The sequence below is a fragment of the Echeneis naucrates genome, chromosome 10 (assembly GCF_900963305.1).
Source record: "Echeneis naucrates chromosome 10, fEcheNa1.1, whole genome shotgun sequence".
Classification (NCBI taxonomy): domain Eukaryota; kingdom Metazoa; phylum Chordata; class Actinopteri; order Carangiformes; family Echeneidae; genus Echeneis; species Echeneis naucrates.
Window position 1 is genome coordinate 12,373,053 of NC_042520.1, and position 23,969 is coordinate 12,397,021.

Consider the following 23,969-nt stretch of genomic DNA (forward strand, 5'->3'; position numbering starts at 1 on the left):
AATATTTCACTTAATGATGGCAGTGTGCTCTCTGTTGCCAATAAAAAGTGCGTTGTGTTCTACAGCTGACATGCAGTGGTATATTCCACTCAGTTCTGCTTTTTCAGGTTAATACTTTCTCAATCCTTGTAAGCCTGTTTGAAGGGAGAGTTGTCTAACTGTTCAATTGTGTTGAATAAATATAGCGATGTATTTTTTCAGAACCCTGCAAATATGCAAAGGAGCTACAATTCTAATAAAAAATATCCACAAGTTAAGCCTGCTGTTTACAAGGTTTAACTTGTCATATTAAAAGTTTACAATATCTACATCATAGATTGTAAGTTATGTCCATGTGCTGAGTGTATTCTAGAGTAACACACTACATGAAACAATCACATCTTGTTTTGAGCGTCAAGACACTATTGAAATAGGTTTGTCCTTCTTTTCATCAGTGGTACTACATGTTTTGTGAAAATATAGAAAGTCTGACTTACTGCTTGGCTCAAAGACAACAAGCCTTTAAGCACTGCAAATCTATTCATTGCTATAGTTTGTGTTTGACTCTTTTACTGTATGATATTCAGCTGACAATGTAGTATTATCATATTGTATTGTAGAATCATGAAAGATTCCATTACTAGGTGTGTTTAGTGGCTTTTCTGTGAACAGTATAAATGAAAACTATTTCTTACCTTATTTGGTTGTTCAGGATTGAAGAGTCAGGGAGGAAACGGGAAAACAACCAGGTAACAGGCAAGGCACATGAAAGAGAAGCACAGCAGAGAAAGGAAGTCCTTTAGACTGGTGGTCAGAAAACAAAGTCTGGCTTTGGGAAGTGCAGCATTCAGCATACTTACCATGGGAATCACAACAAAGGAGGTTGTGATAGTGTGTGTTGATTCAAAGAGTACAACAACTATTGTTATTATTCATAATATGTATGTACGTATGTGCACATGAGCTATTAAGGTTGTGGAGACAATTTTGATCACTTGAGCTGTAACTGTGTGAGTCTTCAGTCAGTATAGCAATGGTACAATAAAAAAAAAAACTATTGTGGTTTGTTGATCACAACACAAAGAAAAACAAACCTGATATACTTAATTTGTTCAGTTTGATAACAATATAACAACTGAAGTTGTGTGTTGATTATTCATTTACATTGTCATGTGAGTGTGTGTGAGAGACTGAATGAGATGAAGAAAGTGAAAAAGGGAAAGGGAGCATGAGGACTTTTTGTCTTTTAGAATTGTTGACCTTGTAAGAAGGGTGATGAACAAAACGAAAAAATTATAATTACAAAAAAAAAAAAAAAAAAAACGTACACAAAAGAAAAATAAACAATATTGTTGATAAGACAGGCTCTAGCTCAGCAATGAGTGGTAGATAATGGCACAACACACTACATAGTTCCAGGTCACTGTAGCTGCTTCAAAAAAATATTTCCACCAGTAGCTCAACAGTCAGTTTCACAATGATTCACTAGTTAAAGATATGTTGGATTATGGTGCTTCTATCCATTAACGTTCCCCTCACGCAGCAGTATTTATAATGCATATTTTGGTATAGCACAATCACTTCAGCCTAAACCAAAACACTGCATTGCTGCACAAAGTCACTACCTAGATAGCAACAGCAGGGGGCCTCGAGGCGATGCCCTGAGATAAAGCCATGCTTTATTAATGAGATTCTTTGATCTGTGACCCTGTATTTGTCACAGCTGATGTGTGTTTCTTTGTGAGGGCAAACTGAAGCTTCTTTGACAAAGCAAAGCAGTTTAAAACTCAGACAGATTGGTGTGTTGCAATTGAAATAAAATTGTATATTGAGTAAGATGAGTGGATGTACGTAAGAAAACGTATAGAGTTTAAGAAATAGCACCAAATAGTATTCCTCTGAAACGCTGACATAGAAAATAAAGAGGTCACTCAGAAAAAATAGCAACTGGTAAGAACAAAGGAGACCATGAGGTTGTTTTTCTGTTCACAGAACTTAAAAAGGCGTTGGCTGATCTAATCCTTTATGTATCAGCAATTCATTTATCATGGACATCATGAGTTTGCTGAAACAAAGGAGGACAACATAAGCAGTGCAGCAGTGATCACAACAAATATGACAGGCAGCCATGCCCCCCACCCTTCACCTCTCCCTTTTCTCCATCATCATCCCCACCCCAGGTTTAAGGATGCTGCTCCTATTTCATCAAAATAGGGGTGTTTCCTGTCCTCCCAGCAACAAATGCACAGTATCCTCACACAATAACAGCTGAATTTACTGCTGACCCCCCGTGGCTCAGTGAAAATGGTACAGTCCTGCCAGTGAGTCAGCTTGTTGCTATGGCAACACATCCCAATTCGCTTGCTTGCATCCCACCCTGCTTACTGCAAGCTGGCAATGGTGGCAAAAAAGGAGGTACAAAAACAACAAGAAGGATAAAGAGGAGAACAGAAAGAAGAAAGAAACCTTGCTTACACACACACACACACACACACACACACACACATACACAAACAGTATGTTCTCCAAATTAAGCACATTTTTATAGACCACATGGGTATTAAAGATTCTCACAATAAAAGGATGACCAGTAATACACAATAACCATTTTCCCATGTCATGAACATGGGCACACACACACACGGATGAAATGACACCATATGGTGTTTAAAGTATTTATACAAACAGAACAAAATGTCCTACTCAGAGCACTTTCCCTCTCCTTTTCTGACTCTTTCTCTCTCTGCAGCATGGTGGTGCAGCTGGAGAGGGGGAGGGGAGGGATGCAGAAAATGAGTTCAGGAGGAAAAGGGAGGACTGCTGATAACTCCAATGACAGCTGAATGGTAACCTTCCAGTTCACCAAATTCTGACACAAATTTAACAAAATTGAGTAGATTAAGCTCATGAAAGCTAATATTTTTTTTACAGTCGCTATATATGTTCAATTTGGATGCAATAAAGCAACAATGTTAATACAAGCCATGTGAATTATACGCATGCATTACGTTGTAACTATTTTATAATATAGTAATTAGACTACACTACATACTTCTTTGCTCATAGGGCAAGATAATGTCTTTTGGATTAGACATTGTCATATTAAAAGCATTAAGAGTTTGAACAGGATGGTCATCACGCCTTACACTCACATCAAAATATCAGAGCACATTTGATTAAAACCCATGGATGGATGTTGTTGCTCAGTCTTTGTCAGTTTGACACAACTTGGTCATTGTCCCATGTTACAGTGTTCCAGGTAATCCCTAAAGTGCAATCCTATAAATTTTTACAGACCTCCACGCATCCACCTCAGCAACACACATAGAAAGACAACATCTTTCTGTGTTCTTAAGCAAATATATGGCTGGTTTTTCTGGCATCATGCAAACAAAGGAAGAAGTAATTATAGTAGCCTACATGTGTGCTTGCCTGTATTCTCTTCAGCCTCTTTGTAAATAAACAATGTGCAAAAAATATTTTCTTATTGTTATCAATCTAATGCCCTTTTTCAGGCCCTAAACCTTCAATATAGCAATCTGTAGTAATCTAGTGAAAGTAAAGTTCTATAATTACACCAAAGGATGATGACCTTAAAAAACTGTGTTAATATAATAAAAGTAAACAAGTTATATTCCTTTATTCTGAAAAAATGCATTTGTGTTGGTAGCAATGAGCCACGACCACTACCAAATGAAAAGCAACTGTCCTCGGCAGTTGGAAATATGACCCCCATTGCGTGGGCCCTGAGGTTTAGTGACATAAGTTTGTAGTTTATTGTACAGTTCAAGTGTGGGAATGTACCTCCGGTTTAGATTTCCTGGTCCAAACCACACAGACACCCACACATAGACTCACAGCTCAGACTCTTAAACCCACTTCAACTGTATCCTGAATAAAACTCTCAACAGGAATGACTCCTGTGTCCTGACTGACAGCCGATACTCAAGCTCTACTTATCACCTACACCTAAGTTCAACTGTCACTATATCCTGACATTAAGCAATCATTTTGACTATTCCACATATTCCAGTATGCAATACAGCAGCAGCTATACATGAAAAGTATGCTCTTTACTAGTAATGGCTGTAACAATATTCTTTTTTTTTTCTTCCTCGAATCCATATTTACCTTTCTCCTATAATTATAAAAAAACAACAACAACAAAAACACAGTCAAGGTCAGGTATAGAACATGCTGTGTTAAAGATGTTACTTGCTGAATAGTAATCTTAAGTTACGGAGTGTTTTCTAACTGCTTGGCCCGATCCTGTGTGGGCTTAAATCCATCTCTTTGAAATAAAGAACAAACCAACAGTTCCAGAGGGAGAAACCACAACATTTGGAAAACGTATGATGCACTGAAGCTATGTATGCATTTGAAAGGAATCTTTTGCACTCCAGCTTTTCCACAGATGGTGCTCCACACTCACAGAGTAGGCTGGATAGTTCATGTTCATACTATGAACACATACTGCCAGTATGTGCTCATTAGTTTACTTTGTTAATATCAGACTCGTTATATAAGCATGTACATCTCCTCTGTGCGAATGAATGAAGTCACATCATATCTGAGATATCAATAGAAATACAATTAACATCCCGCACCACACATCCCCAAAAAACACATAGACACGCACACACACACACACACACTTCGCAGTATGTGGAGCTGCCCCGCCGGCACACAGCCCCACAGCTGCTCACCAGACAGCTTGGCTAAGAAGGTGGAACAAAAGCTCAGGCCTGTGGGAACCGGAAACTTGTGCATGTGATAATAGTTTTGAGGCTAGTTACTGGTGTAATCATCTGACGATGGGAGCTTTGTATGGGATCCAAAAGGGTTGATGACAACTGCAGGATAGATTTGATAGATTTTTTTTTTCCCAACTCAATGATGAAACAACAGTACACTGGAGGAGGTGTTGATATAACGAGACCTTTGACAAACTGTGTAGTTGAGTGCAAAGAGTCTCTGTGAGCTTTGACCCCTAAAGAGACACTGCGGTCAAAAGAATTTATGGTACTCAGTAAAAACATTGGCCACCATAAACCTAAGAAAATGAGACATAATGGTTCAAACACAGTTGAAACAACTAAAGCAGACACAGATGTGGGCTGATTATGATCACAGACTACTTCCAGCGGATATGGGGGTCAGCTCACTTAAATTTAATTTCTTCTTTGTAGTTGGACAGCTCCTGGTTTCACAAGCATACACCCTGAGCATCACACAAACTATACTGCAAAAGCACATATACCACCCACAGTGACCAGAACAGTACTTTCTCCGAAACTGTATGTCCATAAACAAACACCCATCATACAAACATCTAGACACCATTCATGCTTCATATTTAAGTGAACCTTCATGTGTCCTGAAGCCAAAAAGAATAAAGATTATTTCCACTCACGCTTTCATTTTCCTCACCACAGGAGTGATTATAATGACAGGGGTAATTGTGCTCTGTCGACCACACTGTCGCTTTTACCACACAACAAAGAGGAAAAACACCCTCCGCATGGCTTTCATTTGCAGCACAGAATGTAATCCCCCACAGGTTGGGGCTCTTATAGAAGACATGAATTGTAGTGTGTCACTGTGTTATTTCCGTTAGCAGTCTAAAGGATAACGTTACAGCCTTTGTCAGATTTGTTGCCTGTTTTCTTTGAAAGCTCATTTTTCTTTCATCATTAAGTTCTTCCATTCAGTCTCTGTTCTGATGTATGACTCTCATCATTTGTTATATAACAAATATGTATCCGTTTCTCTTGTTATTTTTGCCTTGCTTTTTATGTATTTTCAATCAAGGCATATCTCAGTTCTGTCCTTCATGGTGCACTCAGTAATCAGAACCAAATATGTCTGTCTCAAACACAAGACTTCCCTGAAATATTTCAACAAAGAGGGCTGCAGATCAAAATGGCTGCTGTGCATCATGGACACAAATGCTGCACAGGGATAGAGGAGACTGTGCCGGTTACCACGTGCCTCTTCCCCTCCCCCTCTGCCTCTGCCTCTCTGCTTCTCCATCACATTGCTTCTCTTCCTTGTTCTGATTCCCAAGCATCTGCGGTAACTGTTCTCTCTTCTGCTCTGCCACATTTTGCACCTCTTAATCAATATCACGTTTCCCTTTGCATTTAATTTATTGATCTGGACCAACTACCTCTATTATAGTTTGGTTTGTCTCTGCTAATTTTCTCTGTATGTGCAGCTCTATGTCTAACTGCACAGTGTGAAGAGAACTAGGTCACTGAAAAAGTAGTACACTGATGATTGTGTGTCTCTGTGACTGAAATCGGGACCAAAGCAAAGCAGGGATGCGCAGATATTATTTTGAAATATTATTTTGAAATACAGGAATTGAAATACAGGACACTTACTAAATATGTTGACTTGGTTTGTCTGCAGAAACCCTCATATTTTTTAAAGCTTAGATGGAATTGAGGGCACTTGATCTTGAATGATGAAATGTGAAAATGTAAGAATGGAATTAAGGTGAATATGCAGTCAACTAATGCCAATATATCTGGGAGGCATAACAAGTAATTGGAAATGCATCTAGCTTGAACTGAAAAAAAAAAAGAGTCAAAAAACATTGAGTGAGGTGGAGAGTGGGCAGAGTAAAAAGCAAGAGTGGATGTTTGCTTGAACTAATTAATTATCCATTTTCAGATTACTGCAAATGCAACTTCTAATTCTTATGCCCTCTGGCCCACAAAAAGTGTGTAACCTCGAATATAATAAGGGATGCAAAGTATCTATTGGCTACTTTCGGAACAGCTATTCTATGCCAAACACACACATACAAATAATAACAAGAAAAAAGCATTTCAAAGAGGAAAGCGACAGGCTGACCTCACCTCCTCAGTGAACAGAATTTCTGATTGTGTGTTTTGTCTTGGCACTGTTGTGGTTACACTATGGTCAACACTCAAAGTGTTCTGGCTGAAGGGCTGTGGGCACTTTAGATCACTCTTCTTGGAGTCTGTAGTTCCATACACTTCATATCTGAACGCTTGCTTCAACGTGCCGGTGCCTCCGGCGTCTGCATAAAGAGGCGGATAATAAGGAATAACAGGAAGGTTCCCGCTGGATTTATAGAACAGCCGCTCGCGTCTCCACCTGTAGATCTTCACTGAGACAATAACCACTAAACACGTGATGAAGAGGAAGGAAACTACAGCCAGAGCCAACACCAAGTAAAAAGTCAGGTTGTCATTGTACTCCTTGTCGTGTGGAAAGTCAGTGAACTCCGACAGCACTTCAGGGAAGCTGTCCGCCACCGCCACGTTCACAATGACTGTAGCTGAACGAGAGGGCTGCCCGTTGTCCTCCACTATAACAGTCAGTCTTTGTTTCACTGCATCTTTATCAGTCACTTGGCGGATAGTTCTTATTTCTCCATTCTGTAAGCCCACTTCAAACAGCGCCCTGTCTGTGGCTTTCTGCAGCTTATAGGAGAGCCAGGCATTCTGTCCAGAGTCCACATCAACAGCCACCACTTTAGTCACCAGATAGCCCACATCTGCTGACCGAGGCACCATTTCAGCCACCACAGAGCCACTGGACTGGACCGGGTACAGGACCTGAGGGGGGTTGTCGTTCTGGTCCTGGATCAGTATTTTCACAGTCACGTTGCTACTGAGTGGAGGAGATCCTCCATCCTGAGCTTTGACGCGGAACTGGAAATGTTTTGTTTGCTCATAATCAAAGGAACGGACTGCAAGTATCTCTCCACTCTCTGCATTCACAGAAAAATAAGCCGAAGCTGACATCCCATTCAGTTCGCTATCCTCAAGGAAATAGGAAATGCGCGCATTGTTCCCAGAATCTCGGTCATTGGCTTTGACAGTGAGGAGCGACATGCCAGGTGAATTATTCTCAGTGACGAACGCACTCAGAAGTGGTTGTGGGAAAACGGGGGCGTTGTCGTTTACGTCTGATATTCTTAAATTAATCGTTTTGTTTGTTGAATACGGAGGTGAACCCCCGTCCATTGCTGTTATTGTTATATTATATTCAGGCGTCGTCTCACGGTCCAAAACGTCATCAGATACCAAACTATAGAAATTAGCCGACGATAATTTCATTTTGAAAGGTAAACCTGGGTTAATAAAACACTTAACGTTGCCATTTTGACCTGAATCCACGTCTTTGATATTGAGCATAGTTACCACAGTATCTGGAGCTGAATCCTCTGGTATGGGATTAGACAGGGAAATGATGCTGATAACGGGCATGTTGTCATTCACGTCGGTCACTTCAATGAGCACCTTACTTGTGTCTCTCAATCCTCCTTTGTCTGTAGCATCGACATCAATTTCATAATATTTGACTTTCTCGTAATTTAACTCACCTTCCACTGATAATTTCCCGGTCTGGGAATCCATGTTAAACACAGATGCTGTATTGTCACTATTTTGCGAGAAGGAATACATTAACTCTCCATTGACACCCTTATCAGCATCCGTGGCACTAACCTTCAAAATGACAGTACCCTGTGATGCATTTTCAGGAACCGTTACTCTGTAAAGAGACTGGCTGAACGCAGGGGCATTGTCGTTAGCGTCCTTTACAATGACATTAATTTTTACAGACCCTGATTTAGGGGGGTCGCCGCCATCGTATGCTGTAAGAGTGAGCGTGTGCGCCTCCTGATTTTCTCTGTCTAACACGGTCTGGAGGACCATTTCGGCGTATTTAGTTCCGTCCGGTCGAGATAGCATGTTCAATTTAAAATGATCTGTTGGATTAAGTTTATACGTTTGGAGAGTATTCAGCCCAACATCTGGGTCTCTGGCGCTGTCGAGAGAAAACCGCGTTCCCGCAGTAGACATTTCACTGATTTCAAAATTCATCTCCCTCTTGGCGAAAACCGGAGCATTGTCATTTATATCAAGAATTTCTACGTCAATGCGGTGGAGCTCCATGGGGTTGTCAAGGATAATCTGAAAATGCAGAGAGCAAGGAAACACTACCCCGCACTGCTCCTCTCTGTCTATCCTCTTCTTAACTACGAGGGTGCCTTCATGCACATTAAGACCGATGTACTCACTGCTATCCTCAGTGAATATTCTAGCTCGTCCAGATTTCAGTCTCTTTGCATCCAGACCCAAATCCTGAATAATATTTCCAACAAAGGAGCCCGTCGCCATTTCCTCGGGTATAGAATAACGCACTTGCCCGACCGTTACATCTGCTAAACAAATGCAAAGAAACAACAGCTTCCATGAGGGTATACCGACTCCACCCATCACGAAAAAAGGCTAAAATTGATAAAAACACGGCACCGAGATATTTATATTCCAAGCTTGCTCGCAGAGTGTCTTTATACAGCCACTTTCAATCGAAATATTGCTATAACAGACAGGGAAGGCAGGACCAAGCTGGAGACACGGGGTCTTTTTCCCAGACTAATCAACAGCGGCACACCGAGACGAAACAAGACATTGCAGGAATGTTTTAAAATGTGGATTTATATCTACCCTTTCGTAAAAAACACAGGAAGGCAAAAAATACAGACAGATACAAGGACAGTCAGACACACAGATATATATAGATATAGATATAGATATTATGTTAAGTCAGGATACCAGCAACTAGAAGTGGCATGCGTTTGCTTCCACTGTGAATTCTAACCTCCAGAGGAGATTCTGGTTCATCCAGGATGCTCTTTTCATTCTGTATCCGCTGCATCGTCCCTGTTGAACTGGGGTCCATTATCAGCACGTTCTCACTACCAGCTCTGCCGAACTTACAGTCACTCTTTCTGGAGTCAGTCGTCCTGCACACCTCGTAGTTGTACACGTGTTGGAGAGTCCCTGTCCCCAAAGTGTCTGAGTAACGTGGTGGATAATATGGAATCACAGGCAGGTTGGAGTGATACAGGATGCGAGACTGTCTCCACCTGTAGATCTTCACTGAGATAATAACCACTAAACACGTGATGAAGAGGAAGGAAACTACAGCCAGAGCCAACACCAAGTAAAAAGTCAGGTTGTCATTGTACTCCTTGTCGTGTGGAAAGTCAGTGAACTCCGACAGCACTTCAGGGAAGCTGTCCGCCACCGCCACGTTCACAATGACTGTAGCTGAACGAGAGGGCTGCCCGTTGTCCTCCACTATAACAGTCAGTCTTTGTTTCACTGCATCTTTATCAGTCACTTGGCGGATAGTTCTTATTTCTCCATTCTGTAAGCCCACTTCAAACAGCGCCCTGTCTGTGGCTTTCTGCAGCTTATAGGAGAGCCAGGCATTCTGTCCAGAGTCCACATCAACAGCCACCACTTTAGTCACCAGATAGCCCACATCTGCTGACCGAGGCACCATTTCAGCCACCACAGAGCCACCGGACTGGACCGGGTACAGCACCTGAGGGGGGTTGTCGTTCTGGTCCTGGATCAGTATTTTCACAGTCACGTTGCTACTGAGTGGAGGAGATCCTCCATCCTGAGCTTTGACGTGGAACTGGAAATCTTTGATCTGCTCGTAGTCAAAAGAGCGCACTGCATGGATGACTCCACTGTCAGCACTAACGGACACATATGAGGAGACTGGCACTCCGTTCACAGAGGAGTCCTCCAGGATGTAAGAAACACGGGCATTCTGGTTCCAGTCAGCGTCTCTGGCTCTCACTGTGAATATAGAGAGGCCTGGTGTGTTGTTTTCTACAATGTAGGCCTCATATGAGCTCCTCTCAAAGACAGGCGGGTTGTCATTGACATCAGAGATCTGTAAGGTGAGAGTGACGCTGCTGGAGAGGGAGGGGACTCCCTCATCAGAGCAGGTCACTGTGATATTATACTCAGAGGCTAATTCCCTATCTAAACCACTGTCTGTCATTAAACTATAGAAGTCATTGGTTGTAGACTCCAACACAAAAGGAACATTATTATTGATACTGCATTGCACATTTCCATTTGCACTTGAGTCTAGATCCTCAATGTTAATCATTGTCACAACAGTACCGGGTTTGGCATCTTCTGATATGACATTTGATTTAGACATTATATGAATATCGGGTTTATTGTCATTCATATCAATGACGTCAATCATCACTTTACAGGAGTCAACTAGTCCTCCATCATCACTTGCACGAACGTTGATCTGAAATGTTCGAGCTTTTTCATAGTCAACATTTCCTTTCAGTCGGATTTCCCCACTTTCATTATTTACTTCAAATAGACTCCGTGCATGATCGGAAAAACTTGAAATTGAATATGTTATTCTACCATTAGATCCCTGATCTGCATCCGTAGCAGTAACCGTCAACACGGCTGTTCCTACTGGTGCATTTTCTCTAACGGAGGCTTTATAAACAGGTTGTGTAAAAACAGGAGCATTGTCATTCACATCTAAAACGGTGATTAGAATCTGCATTGTTCCGGTCATCTGCGGCTCTCCTCCATCGACTGCCGTCAGAACTAAGCGCAGGTGTTCATTTTTTTCTCTGTCAAGCGGTTTCTCTAAAACCATTTCCACATTCTTTATTCCATCTGCTTGGTCGTGTAGTCGGACAATAAAATTATCTTGTGGTTCAAGTTTATACGTTTGCAGTCCATTTGAACCTACATCAGGATCCACCGCGCGATCTAGTATGAATTTAGCTCCACTAACAGCGGATTCACTGATCTTAAATCTGACGTCGTTCTTCTCGAAGGACGGAGGGTTGTCATTCACATCTGTGATTTCAATAGTCACGCTGTAAAATTCCATCGGATTCTCTAATATGATCTGAAAATGCAAAGCACAAGGCGTTGTTTGGCCACAGAGCGCCTCTCTGTCTATCCTGTCTCTGATGAGGAGGACTCCTCTGTCGTTATTCAGCTCGATATATTCGCCACTGTCACGAGTAAAAATGCGAGCTTTTCCGGATTTTAGTCTTTTAAGGTCTAAGCCAAAATCCTTTGCCATGTTTCCTACGAGAGAACCTTTTGGCATTTCCTCAGGAATGGAATAGCTGACCTGTCCGAACACCGAGCTCAGAGACAGGACCGACACAAACACCAGTACTTGCCCTCTCATTGTCCTTGCCGACGATGTCCCAGTGTAACCCATCAACGTCTCTTGGACATGTGTAAATCCCAATTTAGAAGAAAACACGATTTTCAAGGTATATTCCCGACATGAAAAAAGACTCGACGTCCCGCATCTCCGGCAAATTCTAGACGGAGCGTTTTGCGTGCGTGTCTTTCTCTCTCTAAAATGAAATCATGATGGGAGGGACAAAGAGTCTGCTGTAGCTCTGATTCACGCTGGCCAACAGCGGCACTCTGAGTGCATGAAGTCAAACTACAGATGAAATTGGGAAAATTAATCTACATGTTCAGATTAAGATTAAAAGGATGAACACTTTTCCTGATTCGCCAGTGTTGTTTCATTCCACATTTAACCAACTAAGACAGTCGGAACTAGATCTGTAACGTGTTCTAAATATTAGATGCAAATTCAATCTTCTAAAATTAAATTAGCAACCTGAAACAACGAAAAAAAATATTCAACGAAATTGTTTTTACGTTAAACCATGGCCCTCTCCAAGGTGCTGAAATCGTCCAAAAGCATGACGTCTAAAAAGAAAGTGAAAGCGAGCAAAACCAACCTCTAGAGGAGAGTCTGGTTCATCCAGGATGCTCTTTTCATTCTGTATCCGCTGCATCGTCCCTGTTGAACTGGGGTCCATTATCAGCACGTTCTCACTACCAGCTCTGCCGAACTTACAGTCACTCTTTCTGGAGTCAGTCGTCCTGCACACCTCGTAGTTGTACACGTGTTGGAGAGTCCCTGTCCCCAAAGTGTCTGAGTAACGTGGTGGATAATATGGAATCACAGGCAGGTTGGAGTGATACAGGATGCGAGACTGTCTCCACCTGTAGATCTTCACTGAGATAATAACCACTAAACACGTGATGAAGAGGAAGGAAACTACAGCCAGAGCCAACACCAAGTAAAAAGTCAGGTTGTCATTGTACTCCTTGTCGTGTGGAAAGTCAGTGAACTCCGACAGCACTTCAGGGAAGCTGTCCGCCACCGCCACGTTCACAATGACTGTAGCTGAACGAGAGGGCTGCCCGTTGTCCTCCACTGTAACAGTCAGTCTTTGTTTCACTGCATCTTTATCAGTCACTTGGCGGATAGTTCGTATTTCTCCATTCTGTAAGCCCACTTCAAACAGCGCCCTGTCTGTGGCTTTCTGCAGCTTATAGGAGAGCCAGGCATTCTGTCCAGAGTCCACATCAACAGCCACCACTTTAGTCACCAGATAGCCCACATCTGCTGACCGAGGCACCATTTCAGCCACCACAGAGCCACCGGACTGGACCGGGTACAGGACCTGAGGGGGGTTGTCGTTCTGGTCCTGGATCAGTATTTTCACAGTCACGTTGCTACTGAGTGGAGGAGATCCTCCATCCTGAGCTTTGACGTGGAACTGGAAATCTTTGATCTGCTCGTAGTCAAAAGAGCGCACTGCATGGATGACTCCACTGTCAGCACTAACGGACACATATGAGGAGACTGGCACTCCGTTCACAGAGGAGTCCTCCAGGATGTAAGAAACACGGGCATTCTGGTTCCAGTCAGCGTCTCTGGCTCTCACTGTGAATATAGAGAGGCCTGGTGTGTTGTTTTCTACAAGGTAGGCCTCATATGAGCTCCTCTCAAAGACAGGCGGGTTGTCATTGACATCAGAGATCTGTAAGGTGAGAGTGACGCTGCTGGAGAGGGAGGGGACTCCCTCATCAGAGCAGGTCACTGTGATATTATACTCAGAGGCTCTCTCTCTGTCTAACTCACTGTCTGTCACTAAGCTATAGAAATTATTTGATGTAGATTTCAATAGGAATGGTATAATTTCCTTTACAAAACACTGAACTTTACCATTTTCATCTGAGTCAGGATCTTGAATGTTAATCATTGTCACAACAGTACCGGGTTTGGCATCTTCTGATATGACATTTGATTTAGACATTATATGAATATCGGGTTTATTGTCATTCATATCAATGACGTCAATCATCACTTTACAGGAGTCAACTAGTCCTCCATCATCACTTGCACGAACGTTGATCTGAAATGTTCGAGCTTTTTCATAGTCAACATTTCCTTTCAGTCGGATATCCCCACTTTCATTATTTACTTCAAATAGACTCCGTGCATGATCGGAAATTCTTGAAATTGAATATGTTATTCTACCATACGATCCCTGATCTGCATCCGTAGCAGTAACCGTCAACACGGCTGTTCCTACTGGTGCATTTTCTCTAACGGAGGCTTTATAAACAGGTTGTGTAAAAACAGGAGCATTGTCATTCGCGTCTAAAACGGTGATTAGAATCTGCATTGTTCCGGTCATCTGCGGCTCTCCTCCATCGACTGCCGTCAGAACTAAGCGCAGGTGTTCATTTTTTTCTCTGTCAAGCGGTTTCTCTAAAACCATTTCCACATTCTTTATTCCATCTGCTTGGTCGTGTAGTCGGACAATAAAATTATCTTGTGGTTCAAGTTTATACGTTTGCAGTCCATTTGAACCTACATCAGGATCCACCGCGTGATCGAGTATGAATTTAGCTCCACTAACAGCGGATTCACTGATCTTAAATCTGACGTCGTTCTTCTCGAAGGACGGAGGGTTGTCATTCACATCTGTGATTTCAATAGTCACGCTGTAAAATTCCATCGGATTCTCTAATATGATCTGAAAATGCAAAGCACAAGGCGTTGTTTGGCCACAGAGCGCCTCTCTGTCTATCCTGTCTCTGATGAGGAGGACTCCTCTGTCGTTATTCAGCTCGATATATTCGTCGCTATCTGGAGTAAAAATGCGAGCTTTTCCGGATTTTAGTCTTTTAAGGTCTAAGCCAAAATCCTTTGCCATGTTTCCTACGAGAGAACCTTTTGGCATTTCCTCAGGAATGGAATAGCTGACCTGTCCGAACACCGAGCTCAGAGACAGGACCGACACAAACACCAGTACTTGCCCTCTCATTGTTCTGTCCGACGATGTCCCAGTGTAACCCATCAACGTCTCTTGGACATGTGTAAATCCCAATTTAGAAGAAAACACGATTTTCAAGGTATATTCCCGACATGAAAAAAGACTCGACGTCCCGCATCTCCGGCAAATTCTAGACGGAGCGTTTTGCGTGCGTGTCTTTCTCTCTCTAAAATGAAATCATGATGGGAGGGACAAAGAGTCTGCTGTAGCTCTGATTCACGCTGGCCAACAGCGGCACTCTGAGTGCATGAAGTCAAACTACAGATGAAATTGGGAAAATTAATCTACATGTTCAGATTAAGATTAAAAGGATGAACACTTTTCCTGATTCGCCAGTGTTGTTTGATTCCACATTTAACTAACTAAGACAGTCGGAACTAGATCTGTAACGTGTTCTAAATATTAGATGCAAATTCAATCTTCTAAAATTAAATTAGCAACCTGAAACAACGAAAAAAAAAATATTCAACGAAATTGTTTTTACGTGAAACCATGGCCCTCTCCAAGGTGCTGAAATCGTCCAAAAGCATGACGTCTAAAAATTAAGTGAAAGCGAGCAAAACCAACCTCTAAAGGAGAGTCTGGTTCATCCAGGATGCTTTTTTCATTCTGTATCCGCTGCATCGTCCCTGTTGAACTGGGGTCCATTATCAGCACGTTCTCACTACCAGCTCTGCCGAACTTACAGTCACTCTTTCTGGAGTCAGTCGTCCTGCACACCTCGTAGTTGTACACGTGTTGGAGAGTCCCTGTCCCCAAAGTGTCTGAGTAACGTGGTGGATAATATGGAATCACAGGCAGGTTGGAGTGATACAGGATGCGAGACTGTCTCCACCTGTAGATCTTCACCGAGATAATAACCACTAAACACGTGATGAAGAGGAAGGAAACTACAGCCAGAGCCAACACCAAGTAAAAAGTCAGGTTGTCATTGTACTCCTTGTCGTGTGGAAAGTCAGTGAACTCCGACAGCACTTCAGGGAAGCTGTCCGCCACCGCCACGTTCACAATGACTGTAGCTGAACGAGAGGGCTGCCCGTTGTCCTCCACTATAACAGTCAGTCTTTGTTTCACTGCATCTTTATCAGTCACTTGGCGGATAGTTCTTATTTCTCCATTCTGTAAGCCCACTTCAAACAGCGCCCTGTCTGTGGCTTTCTGCAGCTTATAGGAGAGCCAGGCATTCTGTCCAGAGTCCACATCAACAGCCACCACTTTAGTCACCAGATAGCCCACATCTGCTGACCGAGGCACCATTTCAGCCACCACAGAGCCACTGGACTGGACCGGGTACAGGACCTGAGGGGGGTTGTCGTTCTGGTCCTGGATCAGTATTTTCACAGTCACGTTGCTACTGAGTGGAGGAGATCCTCCATCCTGAGCTTTGACGTGGAACTGGAAATCTTTGATCTGCTCGTAGTCAAAAGAGCGCACTGCATGGATGACTCCACTGTCAGCACTAACGGACACATATGAGGAGACTGGCACTCCGTTCACAGAGGAGTCCTCCAGGATGTAAGAAACACGGGCATTCTGGTTCCAGTCAGCGTCTCTGGCTCTCACTGTGAATATAGAGAGGCCTGGTGTGTTGTTTTCTACAATGTAGGCCTCATATGAGCTCCTCTCAAAGACAGGCGGGTTGTCATTGACATCAGAGATCTGTAAGGTGAGAGTGACGCTGCTGGAGAGGGAGGGGACTCCCTCATCAGAGCAGGTCACTGTGATATTATACTCAGAGGCTCTCTCTCTGTCTAACTCACTGTCTGTCACCAAACTATAGAAATTATTTGATGTAGATTTCAATAGGAATGGTATAATTTCCTTTACAAAACACTGAACTTTACCATTTTCATCTGAGTCAGGATCTTGAATGTTAATCATTGTCACAACAGTACCGGGTTTGGCATCTTCTGATATGACATTTGATTTAGACATTATATGAATATCGGGTTGATTGTCATTCGTATCAATGACGTCAATCATCACTTTACAGGAGTCAACTAGTCCTCCATCATCACTTGCACGAACGTTGATCTGAAATGTTCGAGCTTTTTCATAGTCAACATTTCCTTTCAGTCGGATTTCCCCACTTTCATTATTTACTTCAAATAGACTCCGTGCATGATCGGAAAAACTTGAAATTGAATATGTTATTCTACCATTAGATCCCTGATCTGCATCCGTAGCAGTAACCGTCAACACGGCTGTTCCTACTGGTGCATTTTCTTTAACGGAGGCTTTATAAACAGGTTGTGTAAAAACAGGAGCATTGTCATTCGCGTCTAAAACGGTGATTAGAATCTGCATTGTTCCGGTCATCTGCGGCTCTCCTCCATCGACTGCCGTCAGAACTAAGCGCAGGTGTTCATTTTTTTCTCTGTCAAGCGGTTTCTCTAAAACCATTTCCACATTCTTTATTCCATCTGCTTGGTCGTGTAGTCGGACAATAAAATTATCTTGTGGTTCAAGTTTATAAGTTTGCAGTCCATTTGAACCTACATCAGGATCCACCGCGCGATCTAGTATGAATTTAGCTCCACTAACAGCGGATTCACTGATCTTAAATCTGACGTCGTTCTTCTCGAAGGACGGAGGGTTGTCATTCACATCTGTGATTTCAATAGTCACGCTGTAAAATTCCATCGGATTCTCTAATATGATCTGAAAATGCAAAGCACAAGGCGTTGTTTGGCCACAGAGCGCCTCTCTGTCTATCCTGTCTCTGATGAGGAGGACTCCTCTGTCGTTATTCAGCTCGATATATTCGTCGCTATCTGGAGTAAAAATGCGAGCTTTTCCGGATTTTAGTCTTTTAAGGTCTAAGCCAAAATCCTTTGCCATGTTTCCTACGAGAGAACCTTTTGGCATTTCCTCAGGAATGGAATAGCTGACCTGTCCGAACACCGAGCTCAGAGACAGGACCGACACAAACACCAGTACTTGCCCTCTCATTGTTCTGTCCGACGATGTCCCAGTGTAACCCATCAACGTCTCTTGGACATGTGTAAATCCCAATTTAGAAGAAAACACGATTTTCAAGGTATATTCCCGACATGAAAAAAGACTCGACGTCCCGCATCTCCGGCAAATTCTAGACGGAGCGTTTTGCGTGCGTGTCTTTCTCTCTCTAAAATGAAATCATGATGGGAGGGACAAAGAGTCTGCTGTAGCTCTGATTCACGCTGGCCAACAGCGGCACTCTGAGTGCATGAAGTCAAACTACAGATGAAATTGGGAAAATTAATCTACATGTTCAGATTAAGATTAAAAGGATGAACACTTTTCCTGATTCGCCAGTGTTGTTTCATTCCACATTTAACCAACTAAGACAGTCGGAACTAGATCTGTAACGTGTTCTAAATATTAGATGCAAATTCAATCTTCTAAAAGTAAACTAGCAACCTGAAACAACGAAAAAAAGCATGATTAAACGAAATAGTTTTTACGTGAAATCATGGACCTCTCCAAGGTTCTGAAATCAATATTAAATTGTCCAATAGCATGACGTCTAAAAAGTAAGTGAAAGCGAGCAAAACCAACCTCTAAAGGAGAATCTGGTTCATCCAGGATGCTCTTTTCATTCTGCATCCGCTGCATCGTCCCTGTTGAACTGGGGTCCATTATCAGCACGTTCTCACTACCAGCTCTACCGAACTTACAGTCACTCTTTCTGGAGTCAGTCGTCCTGCACACCTCGTAGTTGTACACGTGTTGGAGAGTCCCTGTCCCCAAAGTGTCTGAGTAACGTGGTGGATAATATGGAATCACAGGCAGGTTGGACTGATACAGGATGCGAGACTGTCTCCACCTGTAGATCTTCACTGAGATAATAACCACTAAACACGTGATGAAGAGGAAGGAAACTACAGCCAGAGCCAACACCAAGTAAAAAGTCAGGTTGTCATTGTACTCCTTGTCGTGTGGAAAGTCAGTGAACTCCGACAGCACTTCAGGGAAGCTGTCCGCCACCGCCACGTTCACAATGACTGTAGCTGAACGAGAGGGCTGCCCGTTGTCCTCCACTATAACAGTCAGTCTTTGTTTCACTGCATCTTTATCAGTCACTTGGCGGATAGTTCTTATTTCTCCATTCTGTAAGCCCACTTCAAACAGCGCCCTGTCTGTGGCTTTCTGCAGCTTATAGGAGAGCCAGGCATTCTGTCCAGAGTCCACATCAACAGCCACCACTTTAGTCACCAGATAGCCCACATCTGCTGACCGAGGCACCATTTCAGCCACCACAGAGCCACCGGACTGGACCGGGTACAGGACCTGAGGGGGGTTGTCGTTCTGGTCCTGGATCAGTATTTTCACAGTCACGTTGCTACTGAGTGGAGGAGATCCTCCATCCTGAGCTTTGACGTGGAACTGGAAATCTTTGATCTGCTCGTAGTCAAAAGAGCGCACTGCATGGATGACTCCACTGTCAGCACTAACGGACACATATGAGGAGACTGGCACTCCGTTCACAGAGGAGTCCTCCAGGATGTAAGAAACACGGGCATTCTGGTTCCAGTCAGCGTCTCTGGCTCTCACTGTGAATATAGAGAGGCCTGGTGTGTTGTTTTCTACAATGTAGGCCTCATATGAGCTCCTCTCAAAGACAGGCGGGTTGTCATTGACATCAGAGATCTGTAAGGTGAGAGTGACGCTGCTGGAGAGGGAGGGGACTCCCTCATCAGAGCAGGTCACTGTGATATTATACTCAGAGGATCTCTCTCTGTCTAACTCACTGTCTGTCACTAAACTATAGAAATTATTTGATGTAGATTTCAATAGGAATGGTATAATTTCCTTTACAAAACACTGAACTTTACCATTTTCATCTGAGTCAGGATCTTGAATGTTAATCATTGTCACAACAGTACCGGGTTTGGCATCTTCTGATATGACATTTGATTTAGACATTATATGAATATCGGGTTTATTGTCATTCATATCAATGACGTCAATCATCACTTTACAGGAGTCAACTAGTCCTCCATCATCACTTGCACGAACGTTGATCTGAAATGTTCGAGCTTTTTCATAGTCAACATTTCCTTTCAGTCGGATTTCCCCACTTTCATTATTTACTTCAAATAGACTCCGTGCATGATCGGAAATTCTTGAAATTGAATATGTTATTCTACCATTAGATCCCTGATCTGCATCCGTAGCAGTAACCGTCAACACGGCTGTTCCTACTGGTGCATTTTCTTTAACGGAGGCTTTATAAACAGGTTGTGTAAAAACAGGAGCATTGTCATTCACATCTAAAACGGTGATTAGAATCTGCATTGTTCCGGTCATCTGCGGCTCTCCTCCATCGACTGCCGTCAGAACTAAGCGCAGGTGTTCATTTTTTTCTCTGTCAAGCGGTTTCTCTAAAACCATTTCCACATTCTTTATTCCATCTGCTTGGTCGTGTAGTCGGACAATAAAATTATCTTGTGGTTCAAGTTTATACGTTTGCAGTCCATTTGAACCTACATCAGGATCCACCGCGTGATCGAGTATGAATTTAGCTCCACTAACAGCGGATTCACTGATCTTAAATCTGACGTCGTTCTTCTCGAAGGACGGAGGGTTGTCATTCACATCTGTGATTTCAATAGTCACGCTGTAAAATTCCATCGGATTCTCTAATATGATCTGAAAATGCAAAGCACAAGGCGTTGTTTGGCCACAGAGCGCCTCTCTGTCTATCCTGTCTCTGATGAGGAGGACTCCTCTGTCGTTATTCAGCTCGATATATTCGTCGCTATCTGGAGTAAAAATGCGAGCTTTTCCGGATTTTAGTCTTTTAAGGTCTAAGCCAAAATCCTTTGCCATGTTTCCTACGAGAGAACCTTTTGGCATTTCCTCAGGAATGGAATAGCTGACCTGTCCGAACACCGAGCTCAGAGACAGGACCGACACAAACACCAGTACTTGCCCTCTCATTGTTCTGTCCGACGATGTCCCAGTGTAACCCATCAACGTCTCTTGGACATGTGTAAATCCCAATTTAGAAGAAAACACGATTTTCAAGGTATATTCCCGACATGAAAAAAGACTCGACGTCCCGCATCTCCGGTAAATTCTAGACGGAGCGTTTTGCGTGCGTGTCTTTCTCTCTCTAAAATGAAATCATGATGGGAGGGACAAAGAGTCTGCTGTAGCTCTGATTCACGCTGGCCAACAGCGGCACTCTGAGTGCATGAAGTCAAACTACAGATGAAATTGGGAAAATTAATCTACATGTTCAGATTAAGATTAAAAGGATGAACACTTTTCCTGAGTCGCCAGTGTTGTTTCATTCCACATTTAACCAACTAAGACAGTCGGAACTAGATCTGTAACGTGTTCTAAATATTAGATGCAAATTCAATCTTCTAAAAGTAAACTAGCAACCTGAAACAACGAAAAAAAGCATGATTAAACGAAATAGTTTTTACGTGAAATCATGGACCTCTCCAAGGTTCTGAAATCAATATTAAATTGTCCAATAGCATGACGTCTAAAAAGTAAGTGAAAGCGAGCAAAACCAACCTCTAAAGGAGAGTCTGGTTCATCCAGGATGCTCTTTTCATTCTGTATCCGCTGCATCGTCCCTGTTGAACTGGGGTCCATTATCAGCACGTTCTCACTACCAGCTCTGCCGAACTTACAGTCACTCTTTCTGGAGTCAGTCGTCCTGCACACCTCGTAGTTGTACACGTGTTGGAGAGTCCCTGTCCCCAAAGTGTCTGAGTAACGTGGTGGATAATATGGAATCACAGGCAGGTTGGAGTGATACAGGATGCGAGACTGTCTCCACCTGTAGATCTTCACCGAGATAATAACCACTAAACACGTGATGAAGAGGAAGGAAACTACAGCCAGAGCCAACACCAAGTAAAAAGTCAGGTTGTCATTGTACTCCTTGTCGTGTGGAAAGTCAGTGAACTCCGACAGCACTTCAGGGAAGCTGTCCGCCACCGCCACGTTCACAATGACTGTAGCTGAACGAGAGGGCTGCCCGTTGTCCTCCACTATAACAGTCAGTCTTTGTTTCACTGCATCTTTATCAGTCACTTGGCGGATAGTTCTTATTTCTCCATTCTGTAAGCCCACTTCAAACAGCGCCCTGTCTGTGGCTTTCTGCAGCTTATAGGAGAGCCAGGCATTCTGTCCAGAGTCCACATCAACAGCCACCACTTTAGTCACCAGATAGCCCACATCTGCTGACCGAGGCACCATTTCAGCCACCACAGAGCCACCGGACTGGACCGGGTACAGGACCTGAGGGGGGTTGTCGTTCTGGTCCTGGATCAGTATTTTCACAGTCACGTTGCTACTGAGTGGAGGAGATCCTCCATCCTGAGCTTTGACGTGGAACTGGAAATCTTTGATCTGCTCGTAGTCAAAAGAGCGCACTGCATGGATGACTCCACTGTCAGCACTAACGGACACATATGAGGAGACTGGCACTCCGTTCACAGAGGAGTCCTCCAGGATGTAAGAAACACGGGCATTCTGGTTCCAGTCAGCGTCTCTGGCTCTCACTGTGAATATAGAGAGGCCTGGTGTGTTGTTTTCTACAAGGTAGGCCTCATATGAGCTCCTCTCAAAGACAGGCGGGTTGTCATTGACATCAGAGATCTGTAAGGTGAGAGTGACGCTGCTGGAGAGGGAGGGGACTCCCTCATCAGAGCAGGTCACTGTGATATTATACTCAGAGGCTCTCTCTCTGTCTAACTCACTGTCTGTCACTAAGTTATAGAAATGTGTGGTTGTTGACTTGAGCATGAAATTGATATTATCGTTGATATCGCAGTGCACTTTTCCATTTTCAGTGGAGTCTGCATCTTCCACATTTATCATCGTCACCACAGTGTTTGGTTTTGCGTCTTCAGATATCACGGCTGATTTTGACATAATATGTATATCGGGACTGTTGTCATTGATGTCTAAAACATCAACTATCAGTTTGCAAGAACCAGTCAGTCCCCCATCGTCACTCGCGCGAATATTGACCTGAACATTTCTCGCTTTCTCGTAGTCAAGATTTCCGTTTAACGTGACCACACCGTTTCCCTTATTTAACTCAAACATTCCATGATCTAGCATACTTGAAATTGAGTAGGTTATCCTACCATTAGATCCCTGGTCTGCGTCTGTCGCAGTAACCACCAGTACAACTGTTCCTACTGATGCATTTTCTTTAATAGAGGCTTTGTAAACAGACTGTGTAAAAACGGGAGCATTATCATTTGCGTCTAAAACAGTGATGTGAATCTGCATTGTTCCTGACATCTGCGGCTCTCCTCCATCTACAGCCGTCAGAACCAAAGACAGGTGCTCATTTTTTTCCCTGTCCAGCGGTGCATTTAAAACCATCTCCACGTTTTTACCACCATCTCCTTGGCTATTAATTTTGAGAGAAAATGTATCAGTCGGTTTTAAGACATAGGTTTTTAAACCATTTACGCCAACATCAAGATCCGTAGCCCGATCCAAATTGAATGTGGTGCCGCTAAGCGCCGACTCGCTGATATTGAATTTAATGTCACTCGTGATAAAGTTCGGCGGGTTATCATTTATATCTGTGATTTCTACTGTGACGCTATAGAACTCCATTGGGTTTTCCAATAAAATCTGAAAATGCAGAGCGCAGGGCGTCATTTGCCTGCAGAGCGCCTCTCTGTCTATTCTCTCTTGAATAAGGAGGACTCCCCTTTCTCTGTCTAGCTCGACATATGCTGTGCTGTCTCGTGTGAAAACTCGAGCCTTTCCGGATCGTAGTCTTTGAACATCTAACCCTAGATCTTGAGCTATGTTACCAACAAAAGAGCCTTTCGGCATTTCTTCTGGAATAGAGTAGCTGACCTGGCCGAACGCCGAGCTGGAGAAGAGGACCAAGATAAACAACAATACTTGCCGTTTCATTGTTATATCCGACATCGTATTTGCATAAAACGCTTTCGAAAATCTTACAGTCGCTTCTTATATTTGTTTGATACGTATCCGCTGTGAAAAAAAAAACAAT

At 43.1% G+C, this 23,969-nt stretch overlaps 3 protein-coding genes across 13 annotated transcripts in view; all 3 read right to left on the bottom strand.

The window, feature by feature from the left end:
• The window catches only part of LOC115049691 (protocadherin gamma-C5-like), a 209,194-nt gene that overhangs the window by 44,001 nt on the left and 141,224 nt on the right, over nt 1-23,969 (bottom strand). The window contains exons 1-2 of one of the 11 annotated variants that reach the window (XM_029512136.1): nt 21,491-23,884; nt 19,416-19,512 (exon numbers count right to left, since the gene is read on the bottom strand). The exons of 6 other annotated variants lie outside the window; for them this stretch is intronic. In XM_029512136.1, the coding sequence (XP_029367996.1) occupies nt 19,510-19,512; nt 21,491-23,884 (2,397 nt within the window). In that variant the 3' untranslated portion in view covers nt 19,416-19,509. Of the gene's footprint in view, nt 1-9,624; nt 12,010-12,583; nt 15,055-18,517; nt 20,972-21,490; nt 23,885-23,969 lie in introns of those variants that run through there. 4 more of the 11 variants (XM_029512128.1, XM_029512125.1, XM_029512126.1 and 1 more) reach the window with 4 other exon arrangements.
• On the bottom strand, nt 6,816-9,239 carry LOC115050322 (protocadherin gamma-A11-like). Its single transcript, XM_029513164.1, has one exon. It carries the CDS (start codon nt 9,237-9,239, stop codon nt 6,816-6,818), a length of 2,424 nt encoding a protein of 807 aa, XP_029369024.1.
• On the bottom strand, nt 15,458-18,015 carry LOC115050323 (protocadherin beta-16-like). The gene has a single exon (XM_029513165.1). It carries the CDS (start codon nt 17,960-17,962, stop codon nt 15,458-15,460), a length of 2,505 nt encoding a protein of 834 aa, XP_029369025.1. The 5' UTR covers nt 17,963-18,015.

Excerpts from the sequence above, each read along its gene's own strand:
- LOC115050322 (XM_029513164.1), bottom strand. The coding sequence starts at position 9,239 with ATGGGTGGAGTCGGTATACCCTCATGGAAGCTGTTGTTTCTTTGCATT.
- LOC115050323 (XM_029513165.1), bottom strand. The coding sequence starts at position 17,962 with ATGGGTTACACTGGGACATCGTCGGACAGAACAATGAGAGGGCAAGTA.